Source organism: Siphateles boraxobius, unplaced genomic scaffold, assembly GCF_051911475.1.
Source record: "Siphateles boraxobius isolate OS27281-9 unplaced genomic scaffold, OSU_SipBor_1 104, whole genome shotgun sequence".
In the NCBI taxonomy this organism is placed as follows: domain Eukaryota; kingdom Metazoa; phylum Chordata; class Actinopteri; order Cypriniformes; family Leuciscidae; genus Siphateles; species Siphateles boraxobius.
The window spans coordinates 1,967,912-1,980,584 of record NW_027508705.1 but is presented as its reverse complement, the minus strand read 5'-3'; the positions used below and the strand labels follow the sequence as shown (position 1 = coordinate 1,980,584).

The window sequence follows — 12,673 nt, the reverse complement described above, 5'->3', positions numbered from 1 at the left end:
TCTGAATCTGGCGGCATGGCGAGCGCGAGACGCGGCAGTGCACAGATCGTGACGCACGTCTCTCTATAATGTGATTGTGAAGGAAATGTGTGCGGGAATTCACCGCATTATGAACTCGTCACCCAATACCCCCAACCTCAGACCAAATGTTAGGCCCTGTAGACAGGCCAGCCTATATATATATCATATTAAGCAGAAATGTGAAATGTAGGGGAGAGCCGGGACGATTGAAACGCGGGGTTGGATGAAACATTGAGATTTCCTTGAAATCCACTCACGTTATGTACGTCAAATTTCGTCAGCACGTACAGCACGCAATGCCTATCAGACCCGCGAAAACATTTGTTCTTTACGTCTTGCCGTTTTAAAGTTAGAGCAGGAAAGCTGTTTTTGAGTGTGGTTAGTGAAATCTTTTGTGCGGTACTTTTTTTTGACTGACAAGTTGTATTTATTGTTTCATGTGCCATTGTAATAATAATATGGCAGGTGTATTAGTACTGCATCACACCCTTAAGTGTATAATATCAGAGTTTTTAGTTTACGGACCAAACAGGTTTAAATGGCTGGAGGTGCTGTCGGGACGGTTGAAACAGCGACTCGTGCCAGTTAAACCTGGTCATAGGAAAACACTCAATATGACTAAATCACTCAATATGACTCAAGGAATAAATGTAAGAATTAATTTTAAACGGATTTGTCTGTCTTCTTCAAAGTAGCCTATTAGAAAGATTACGCAAAATGCACAAAGGCTTATTGCGATTGTTTATTGGGCGACAGAACAAAAATGTTAATATGAACTTTAAAATGAAAATAAATGACAAAATATGTTTGTAACAATATGTACATAAGTTACTTGTCAGGTATTGTTCATAAAAACAAGAATTAGATGAATAGTTACCGTTTAAACTGTTATGTTTCATCCGTCCCACCCCTGTGTTTAAATCGTCCCGCTGTGGAGGGACGATTTAAAAGACCAAATGTTCATGCACAGTTGCAAAATTTGCATTTGGTATCTTTGGTATCTAAATTGACTAGTGCACACCTTAGTAAATCACCTTGGGGGATTTATTTACATACTCTCTTAAATTTTGCATCTGACAACAAAATTGCAACTCCTACAAATGCATATGCAATTAGGTCAGTTTTTAATTGTTTTGTTGGTTTTCTAATTATTTCTATATATTTTCCGTGATAACATTATTAACCATGATCATTTTGGTCACTATAATCATGATATGAAATTGTCAAACACTGTGCACTACAATTGGCTAATTTTGTTTTGTTCCTACCTCATGATGCAGTTGGTCAGATGTAGCTCAATTATGATCGGCTGCTAAATGTGAGGGCAACTTCAATATGACCCGATTAGCATCATCAGATTATTGTGGGCTGAACTGTTTGATGGATGTTGGCAAAATTGAAAGACACAAAATGAAAGGCCTACAGACAGACAGTCCAACTTTTCTCCGTATGCAATTACAACCATTATGCAATAAATCTAGGTAATAAATGGTGAAATATCTCTGAGCGGTCAGGTAGGAGCATCTGTAAGTGAGCAAGGAAGGATAACAACGTTGTAGCGGGGTGTTCAGATGTAAATGAATTCATCAGAAATATCTCTCCTTAATCTTGGCATCGTTTCCTGGACTTCAAAGGCTGCAAGCCCCCGCAGGAGAGCTCTGAGTCATCCAGCACTTATTATTTATGCTCTTTACCAGATCTGTCAGTCAGCTGTTGGAGAAGGGCCAATTAATAATTTCTCTGTTTTCTTTCTCTCTGCATCTCTCTTATGCGATCATAGCTCATTCACACTGCAAACCTTTTCAAAACATGTCAACATGTGCTATTTTTGTCTTTGTTCTACCTCCCTCATGCAGACTAACAAAGCGGTGACTAAAGGGGACTTTCACCATGCCAGCTCCAGCTCCAGACGTGCGCTCTTCCTCGCCGTACTGTCCATCACCATCGGGACAGGCATCTACGTGGGTGTGGCTGTGGCCCTTATCGCATACCTCTCTAAAAACAATCACTTGTAGCCTTTTCATGCCCAAACCACTCTTTCTTTTCAGCAGTCAGATAAAGACTGGTTTACTTTGGGATCAGCTTTTTGAGAAAACGCCCAAAGGTCACAATATGGGACTCACCAGCAATGTGTTCCACTCCTGCACTTTTGAAAGATACGTTCCCATTTTATTGGGAACATAATTGTTTGTGTAAATGTCCTGATCACCTTTCTGCATTTTCTTGTGACTATACCGCCAGCACAATTTTTTTGTTGTTTTTTTGTGTGCTCAACGTTTGTGCAAGTGCATTCCCACTAGATGAAATCAAACCGGTTGCACCAGCTGTGCCTAAGTTACAACTTAGCCTAATTACAAAATAATTTTTGAAAGTAAAAGAATGTACAACTTACACACAACTAAATATAATTTGTTGCAACATAACTCTACGTATAAACTAAATATTTATGGAAGCCTCCAACCAGGAGTAACAGTCAGAATAAAACAGCAGATTGATTGACTTGCAGCGGATGCATACAAGTCTGAGGCGCCAAGCACCAAGGGCAATCTGAGCATTTCAATTGAAGTGTTTCCACTGGGTGAATCCCCATAGGCATCCCATTCCTCAGCACACTCATTCTGTTGAGTTCACGGATGAGTTAGGCGGTTCACCTCAGGGTGAATTTAATTTCTCATTCGGGGCTCTCGAAAATGATGAACTGTTGATTGCAGCATCGAAGGGTAGCGGATGACTCGCCTAGACCCCCACTATCTCGTGTGATGGCACAGGCTGAGTCTGAGTTGGCTGCTAAGCTTGCCCGGGCCACCCTGTCTGGTGCTTTCTCAGTTGGATGATTGGTTTCTGGGCTCGAAGCGTGATGCACACACAGTTGCACTCCGTCCCAGTGCCTTTCTTTCCAGAAGTGCACCAGGAGCTCCCTGCATGCCATGGCCATCCTGCAGGTCCATCAGTTTAAGGCATTGAAAGAACTGCACGAGGGCAGGTCCGACCCAATGCAGAAGCTGTGCTCAGCGACAGAAGTCACAACATGGGCTCTGGGTCAGGCGATGTCCACCTAGGAGCGCCATCTATGGCTTAACCTTGCCGAGATGCAAGATGCAGGGAAAGTGCGCTTTCTCAATGCTCCCATCTCCCAAGGTGGCCTCTTTGGCAACACCGTTGAGGTCCTCTTACAACAGTAACAGCAGTGAAGAAGCAAATGGAGGCATTCAGACAAATCCTGCCTCAGAAACCTTCAGGCCTCTGAGGTCCTGCCTATCGCCGAGGCCATCCCCCTCAATGGAGGTCCTCCCGCAGGAAGGTGAAGGATGGGTTCAGGTCTATCAGGTAGTGAACTTGCAAGCCCTTCCATCAGGTTTGAGATAGCCACAGCCTTATCTCTGCAGTGTCCAGTTCACTCCGCCGTACATATATTTGGAGCGCACTGAGAGCTTTAGATGATCTGAACAGCTCTTACTCTGTTTCAGGGGACAGCAGAAGGGGAAGGCTGTCTCCAAGCAGAGGATCGCCCACTGGATTGTGGATGCCATTTCTTAGGCATACCAAGCCCAGGGCGTGCTGTGCCTGTGGGAATACGAGCACACTCCACCAGTGGAGTTGCTTGCTCCTGGGCACTAGTGAATGGCGCCTCCCTGACAGACATCTCTAGAGCGGTGGGATGGGTTACATCCAATACTTTTGCAAGATTTTATAATCTCAGAGTGGATCCGGTTTCATCCCAAGTGTTACTTGGTATGAACGGGTAAACGGCTGGGCATATCACTTGCACTCAGTGCCTGTTGGGTGTTGAAATTAATTGTTGCATTGATGTATCGCAATGTGGATGTGGACGATTCTGCATCGATGCAGTAATAGACCATAATTGATTAAAGCCTACTGAGTTTTCTCTGACTTCTCGCTCTAGCAGAGAATTCTGCTACCAAGCCCATTAATCATGCTCAGCCCCTTTTCAGGAGAGGCTGTAAACTTGGGCTAAGTGCTCCATATGTGCTGATTAGCTATTGGTAATTCCATATGAAGTATTTTCCACTGTTTCCCTGTCGGTAAACCCTGTGTCTTCCCCTAAACAGAGCTTCGCTCTGCCTCTAGTCGCTGTGGTTGTGAGTTTCTCCCTTCTCAGGCACCGTTCACAGAGAGTTTTCTCCATTTGTGGGACCTCCTGGTTGGTAAGTCCATGTGATGTATTTTCCACGCTGGCCTGCTCAGCTGTAAGTTTTTGTAAAAAAACAAAACAAAAAAAAACCAGAGAAAAAGTCAAAAATGGCTGAGGCAACCTATTCCCATTGTAAGTACGGTCCTTACTGGCCCTTGTGGTACGAAGGACTACGGCAACTTACTTGGGGCATTGGAAAGGTTACGATGTGGCCTGAGTTCACTTGTTCTTAGGCACACAGCTGTCTTCTGACATCTGCACCGTCAAACTTTGTAACACAGTTCAGCTAGTTGTGGCGTTTAGCATAGGGACCACTAGTTTCAATACATCGACACAATGTTGTGTAATTGACAGATAGGGAACGTCTTGGTTACTATTGTAAACTCTTTATCCTGATGGAGGGAACGGGATGTTGTGACACTCCTGCCACAACACTGAACTACCTAAAATGGCCAGGACACTGTCTCGGCTCCTCAGCACAAACCTGAATGAGTGGAGCAAGCCATCTCCTTTTATGCCTGTATTTCCAGGGGAGTGGCATGCAAATTCCATTTACCAATTATCATTGGCCTTTTCTGAAATTTCAGAGGTACATTGGGCTCCAAAGGGCTACCCCTAGTCACTACATCGACACAATGTCTTACAACGTTACTCAGCCTCTAGTGTAGACTTTATGTTCCAAGATCTTACAAACGGCTGGTGCAACCCCTCCCATTTTTTTTCTTTGCGAATTTTATTTCACTCAGAAATCAGATTATAGAAGTTAAATGGGCTGTGAACAGTATTTCATCTTGACTTTAATATTGGTTTGTCACAAACAGTATTTGGTATACAGATCTAACCTGTCAAAAGATCCGAACAAGATCTGAATTAGAATCTGAACAATCAGATGACTTTTCTTGAATGTTTTTGGATTATGTAAAGCATCTATTTGAAGTGCCACAGTGCTTTCAAGCCATTCAAGGTTCTAAATCTTAATGTTTGTGAAACACGAAGGGGCATTTTCAACACTCTTTTGATATTACAGAAACAAAATGAACATGAAGTCATATAGATGGGTTGCTCAAGCCTGCGTGTGGACTTTTTCCTGAATGTACAGTATGGGTGAAGTCATTCTTGTGGGGCTGTAACATTCACTATTAACTACTCTGTAATAAAGTCCCAAGGCTTTCAGTTTATACTATTCAGTTTATGTCTATCTATAAAGCTGTAAATGCCTCCTCTGTCAAATTTTCTCCCATACTTTGGGAAACACCTCTTGCCAGCAAGCTCATGCTAATTAAATGTGGTATTTTCATTCAAACATGGTGCCGGTTTGTTTGTCTGATTTGATCTCATAATGTCTTTTTCCGTTTAGGATGCAGTGTTAAAAAAATGAAGGTTCACTGACAGACAAACAGATAGAAACTTAGATTTGTGTCTAATTTTCCAAATATTTATCTAGAAGTGCATATGTACATTAATCTTGAACTTCTTCATGCTCTGGATTAAACTACAAGACCTCATTTATAAATGTACGTTCACAGAACACCAATAAGAACACATTTGCACACTGGATTTGCTCCAACAATACAAACTTAACATTAATTCAGTTCTGTCAGGACCACTATCGTAAAATACGATTGACAATTAGCATACAGTTTGGATTGGCGGTATGGTTCTGTTCTGAGCAAGAACTCACTGCACATCCATGCAGCCTAGCATGGATAAGAGCAGGGGGAGCAGCAATAACCCCCCTTAGAGTAAACAACAGAACCAACATAAATGTATTGCAGATATCATTAACTAATACAGATTTTAATGTACACCATAATTTGAGAATTTATTCTGATTCAAAGGGGAATCAAAATGCCAAATCATGACTGACGAGAGGAGGAGCTGGGGATGGAGGAGGGTAATGAACTCCTGAGAAACGTGATAGCTGCTAATAATACTGAAGGAGCTTATACAGTATGTATACAGTGATAGGCGTCATATTCCTATAGGTAGACGCGGATCAGCTGAGAGTCACCTGATGCGAGATTGACTAACGTGACCTGCCAGAACTAACGCTACACTTAATTTCTGTATTGATTCAGGTAATAGTTGAAGTGATGGTCACTACAGATTTTATAATACTGTTGTATGTTATGGAAATATAGGAAGAGTTCTGTTCAGTTACTGAAGTTCCTTGACAACATGAAATCATGAGAGGACGACCCAGCAAAACCTCAAGGTGGAAGAATTTGCCCAGAAGATTGACATTGCGGACAGCACTTGATGATTTGTGGTTCTGGTTATTGACATCTGAATGGAATGTTAATTTATGTTAAAGTAAGGTTAAATTTAGATTAAGATTATATTATGGTTGTTGCACGAAGTTAAGGTAAATTAAAAAAGATAAATGGAAAATATTATAGAAAAAACAGTTTTTATGGTGTTATTATCAGTGTTTTAAAGATAGTAGGAAAATACAAGGGCAAAATAAGCAAAACAACCAAACTTTCGGCATCAGCAGATGTTGTTCTATATAATCAAATATTGTACTAGCACACGCATTTTTAGGGTGAATAAAGGATGACCGAATTTTCATTAATTTCTGATAAACTTGTTTTTTTAAGGTAGACAGCTAGACCTTCCTCTTGAACTGTTGTATATCCTGAAGTTTTCATTCTACAGTTCCCATGGGCTGGCCGAATAACTAATCACCTGTGAATATTTCATAATCTCCACAATTTGCCAGAGATGTTGCCTGAGGTTAGGATCTCAAATTGTATATAGTTTGCATAAACAAAAGTAGTTAACTTGTAAAACACTGCTTCCTAATTAAAGGAACAGTCATGTTGTCTGAACAGGATGCCCATCTAGAAGAAATTAACTCTGTAAAGCCTGACATATGAAATAATAAAACATGTAATGCAATTCAATGCAATGCAGTACAATAATGACTGAGAGATAAACAAATAAACATCATCTTGAAATATTACTAACAATATAAAATTTCATTAAAATCATAAACAGTTTTTACAAGACATGTTTACTGTACTGACAGGGGACATTTTTAGAATTACACTAAAAGGCCTTTTATTTGCTAAAAAAGTATAAACTATTAATCAGATGACAGAAGGCATGTAATAGATTGTGTTCAACAGGTTTTTATGCAAAGTTTGGGCTTTTTTAGGCTTTATAAAGACCTTAGCATTAACTATTACACTTGGACAGAAAGACAGGATGAGAGAGAGAGTTAATGTGCGTTGGTGGGTTTATGTAACAATTCAATGACAATGTTTGTAATTTCATTAATCGGGGATGTAAGACAGTCACTAAATCACTGTGGTCTTTGCATGGTCCCGGTAAATATAAGGGTTTTCACGATCCTAGTTCATAGTTTTAGGATTCATTTGAAGGGCTGACTCTCAGCAGCATTAGTTACTGTGATGAGATTATGAGTCATTCGTTGGGAAGTTCACATCTGCAGTTTTCCACCAGCGGAGGAGGAAAGCATAACAGGGGCTTATAACTCAAATAAATGTAATTATACGACTATGTGGGTGCTTATGATCAGTTTAGCATCTTCTGGATTAAATTCTGATTTAAAATCTAGTTCAGATAATTGATTCTAGCACATTATATTTTCAGCAATGAAGCATTAAATTGCTAATAAGTTACAGTGTATCACTATCATGTTTGTTTGGACTTTTTGTGTTTCTTCATCGTCTGCCTTAATCATTCATTTGTGGTCACGGATCCTTATTATGTTCAGCTGTGCGCTCATCAATCACCATTTTCATCACCTGTATGTTCAGTTCTCTGTCAGTTTATTATACGGTGTCATCTATCCCTAAATGAGTAGATACTAATATTAAATGGTAATTTTCTGCCTTATTTTGTATATACCTGTGGATTATCATTAAAGACTATACTTGAACTGTATTCTTCATTTTCGGCTGCCTTGTCTATCACGAACTGTGACACAGTGAAAGCTTTTATTGAAATAGACAGAATTTATTTATAATTCTTTTGTAACATTATGAATGTCCTAATACAAATAAACTGTCATTTTTTATTAATTTATTTTGTCCTTGCTGAATAAAAGTATGATTTTTTTCGTACTTACCCCAAACTTTTTAAACATGGATAAAAAAAGAAATGTTTCAATATATTAGAATGATGTCTGGAGGATCATGTGACACTGAAGACTGGAGTAATGATGATGAAAATTCAGTTCCCTTTCGTAGTCACTCCGAGTTACGTCGGATGACGACGAATGGGGGTTTCGCCTAGAAAGCCAATCATCTTCGTGTATTATAAAACGAGCCAATGGCGATGAAATGCCATGGGTCTGCGGAATTTGCATAGCGTAACTCCGCCCCACCTCGTGGGTATAAAAGGAGGACGCTCGGCAACATGCAGATATGTTTTCGCTTCGGAGCCAAGAGCTTCTCTTCACTCCACAAGCCAATCCTGACTTCATCTTCTGTGACGAGCGAACTCTCCGGTGTTGGTGTGACGGCGGTACCCAGCGAGTTCACATTGCCTGCGATCTGAGCAGTGATCTGCCAGTCTGTGTGTTTCTCCCTGGTCGCCTCAGCATCGCTGAGTTTTTTCTCTAAAAGAGCTGCACGTGGCACGTCTTTTTAAAGATGTCTCGCCCGTGTTCTTCTGGGTGCGGTCGTTTCCTGTCTTCCTTTGATGGGCACAATCGCTGCTTTGCGTGTTTGGGCTTAGAGCACGCTAAAGCAGCGCTTGTGGATGACTCATGTTCCTTCTGTGGGAACATGGCCATCGCAACACTGAGGTCTAGACTCAATGATCTCATTCGGGAGAGAGTCCCCTCATCCACACCCCGATCTACATCCTCCACGAGAGGCTGTACTTCGGCTGGTGGACAGGGTGATCTGAGGGTTACGGTGTGGGACAATCCGACGATGCGTCCTCGGACCACGCCCCCCTCTACAGTGTTGCAACCCGCGAGTGCCGCGGTGATTCTACCGGGTTCATCCTTCGATTCCCCGCGTGTTTCATTCGGCGCTCCAGAGGAAGACTCGATGTCGATCGCGGCATCACAAGGCGGGCAAGAGTCATCGGGAAGTGACGATGCGGCTGCGTTGCCTCCTTCTGGAGCTCCAGCGTTGCCCGTATCAGATCCCGAGATGACGGCCATGCTCTCCCGGGCCGCCGCGAGCATCGGGCTTGAGTGGAACCCTCCGCCCTGCCCTGAGCGCTCGCGGTTGGATGATTGGTTTTTGGGTGCGGCTGCCGCCTCACGGCCACAGCCAACCCCAATGCCATTCTTCCCGGAGGTGCATGAGGAGTTGACGAAATCATGGAAGGCTCCCTTGACCTCCCGTGTACGTTCGTCAGCTTTCTCCGCTTTTCCTCCCCTCGATGGGGCAGCCGCCCATGGGTACACTGGGATTCCCCCGGTTGAACGCTCTGTTGCCATGCAACTATGTCCTCAGAGTGCTTCATCTCGTGGTAATCCTAAGCACCCGTCCAAGGCCTGTAGATTCTCGTCCACCTTAGTGGCGAGGTCTCACAGAGCTGCAGGACAGGCGGCTGCCGCTCTGCATGCGATGAGCACCTTGCAGGTCTACCAGGCCCAGCTGCTCAGAGATATGCACGAGGCGGGGACTGACCCAGGGCTCTTCAATGAGCTGCGTGCCGCCACTGACCTCGCTCTCCGAGCGACGAAAGTGGCCTCACGCTCCCTGGGTCAGGTGATGGCCACCTCTGTGGTCCAGGAGCGTCACCTATGGCTGAACCTGGCTGATATGCGGGACGCCGAGCGTACCCGTCTGCTCGACGCCCCCATATCCCAGGCCGGCCTCTTCGGCGGAGCGGTTGAGGACTTTGCCCAGCAGTTCTCAACCGCACAGAAGCAGTCTGAGGCGATTAAACATATTCTGCCCCGACGGCCTGCTGCTGCCTCCACCCAGCCCTCGGTACAGACACCTCACACTGCTCGCCGCCGAGGGCGCCCTCCTGTGGCTCCCTCCCCTCCCGCACGGCCCCAGCAGCAGCCTTCACCCGGCGGAGGGCCGGGGGAGAATCTTTTGTTCTCCCGCTGCCCACCCACGGGTGGGCAGTACCCTATTATGGTCAAAGAAAGAATCAATACACCCATCACTGAGCACACAGAGCCGGTTGACAGTGCGCGACGCCCCCGGGCCTCGCCGCTCTCATCCCCCTCTGTCACAGAGTTCTCGGACCGCAGTGTGTGCCGCCTCCGGGCCTCGCCACTCCCGTCCCCCTCTGTCCCGGAGGGTGCGGGCGACAGTGTGTGCCGTCTCCGGACCTCACCACTCTCGTCCCCCTCTATCGCCAGACCCCTGGCAGAGCAGACCCCCGTGGAACGCTGGTCCTTCCCTGGTCTCCTCTGTCAGGACGCGGAGCATGACCGCGCCCCTGCTCCGGGCCGCTTTGCCACCCTCGCCTGGGCTGGTCACTCCGCTTCGCTGCCCCTCCGGGGGGACGCCTGTGGTTCGTATGACCCCGCTGGTTCAGTATCTGACAGCTTGGTTGGAGCTTCCCAGCCTTTCTCGCTGGGTCGCCAGAACTATCAGGCTCGGCTATGCGATTCAGTTCGCACGGTCTCCTCCCCGCTTCAGGGGAGTTCGCTTCACTATGGTCGGTGGCAATGCCCCTATCATGAGAGCGGAGGTTGCTACCCTGCTGGCGAAGGGTGCAATCGAGACTGTCCCTCCAGCCGAGATGAGGTCAGGGTTTTACAGCCCGTACTTCATTGTCCCCAAGAAATCCGGTGGGTTACGGCCGATCCTGGATCTGCGCGTCTTGAACCGCTCCCTTCACAGGCTGCCATTCAAGATGCTCACGGCCAAACGCATTTTCGAATGTGTGCGGCCACGGGATTGGTTTGCAGCCATAGACCTGAAGGACGCCTACTTTCATGTCTCCATCTTACCTCGACACAGACCGTTCCTACGGTTTGCTTTCGAGGGGCAGGCATACCAGTACGCGGTTCTCCCCTTCGGGCTAGCCCTGTCTCCTCGCGTCTTCACAAAGATCGTCGAGGCTGCCCTTGTTCCCCTTCGGGAACACGGGGTTCGCATCCTGAACTATCTCGACGACTGGCTGATCCTAGCTCACTCTCGAGACCAGGTTTGCGAACACAGGGATCTTGTGCTTCGGCACCTAGCCCGTCTGGGCCTTCGGGTCAACTGGGAGAAGAGCAAACTCTGCCCCGTGCAGAGGATCTCTTTTCTCGGTATGGAGATCGACTCGGTCGCCATGTCCGCGCAGCTTACGAGCGAGCGCGCACACTCGAAAAATCGATGGCAAGAGTGCGGTCCCACTGAAATTGTTTCAGAGGCTCCTGGGGCATATGGCATCCGCAGCCGCAGCAACGCCGCTCGGATTGCTTCATATGAGACCGCTTCAGCTGTGGCTTCGCGATCGAGTCCCGAGGTGGGCATGGCATCACGGCACGTTCCGAGTCCCAGTGACTCCGACCTGCCGTCAGTCCTTCACTCCGTGGAGGAACCTCAGGTTTCTACGGGCCGGAGTTCCCCTAGAACGAGTTTCCAGGCATGTTGTTGTCTCCACAGATGCCTCTTCCACGGGTTGGGGCGCCATGTGCTGCTCTGCTCCTGGACAGGACCCCAGCGCCTTTTGCACGTCAATTGCCTCGAGTTGCTGGCAGTACGCCTTGCCCTGCACCGTTTCCTCACGTTGCTCAGGGGTCAACACGTACTAGTCCGTTCAGACAATACCGCGACTGTAGCGTACATCAACCGTCAGGGTGGTCTACGCTCCCGCCGTATGTCGCAACTCGCACGCCACCTCCTCTTATGGAGTCAGAAGCACCTGAGGTCCCTTCGTGCTATCTACATTCCGGGAGATCGGAACTTTGCAGCCGACGAGCTGTCTCGGTTTCGGCCCATCTCCGGCGAATGGAGACTCCATCCCCAGTCGGTTCAGCTGATTTGGGACCAGTTCGGGGACGCACAGATAGATCTGTTTGCCTCTCACGACTCGACCCATTGCGCCCTGTTCTATTCCCTGACCGAGGGCTCTCTCGGCACGGATGTACTGGCGCACAGCTGGCCGCCGGGCCTACGCAAGTATGCGTTTCCCCCAGTGAGCCTTCTCGCACAGACCTTGTGCAAGATCAAGGAGGAGAGGAGCAGCTCATTCTGGTTGCGCCGTATTGGCCCACCCGGACCTGGTTCTCCGAACTGGTGCTCCTCGCGACAGCACCTCCTTGGCCAATTCCTCTGAGGAAGGATCTCCTTTCTCAGAGACGGGGCACCCTTTGGCACCCTCGACCCGATCTCTGGAGGCTCCACGTGTGGCTCCTGGACGGGACGAGGCAGGTTTGAGTACCCTGCCACCAGCGGTGGCGGCTACCATCACTTCCGCTAGAGCATCGACCACGAGACATGTCTATGCGTTGAAGTGGAACCTCTTCGTCAACTGGTGCTCTTCTCGTCGAGAAGACCCCAGGAAATGCTCGATCTCTGTCGTGCTTTCCTTCCTGCAAGAGGGGTTGGAGCGAAG

At 46.6% G+C, this 12,673-nt stretch overlaps 1 protein-coding gene across 1 annotated transcript in view; it reads left to right on the top strand.

The window, feature by feature from the left end:
• Nucleotides 1-5,477, top strand: part of syndig1 (synapse differentiation inducing 1) — a 58,434-nt gene extending 52,957 nt beyond the window's left edge. Inside the window, exon 4 of the mRNA XM_077247031.1 lies at nucleotides 1,878-5,477. Within this exon, the coding sequence (XP_077103146.1) occupies nucleotides 1,878-2,036 (159 nt within the window). The 3' untranslated portion in view covers nucleotides 2,037-5,477. The remainder of the gene's footprint in view (nucleotides 1-1,877) is intronic.
• Nucleotides 5,478-12,673: the final 7,196 nt, after the last annotated feature.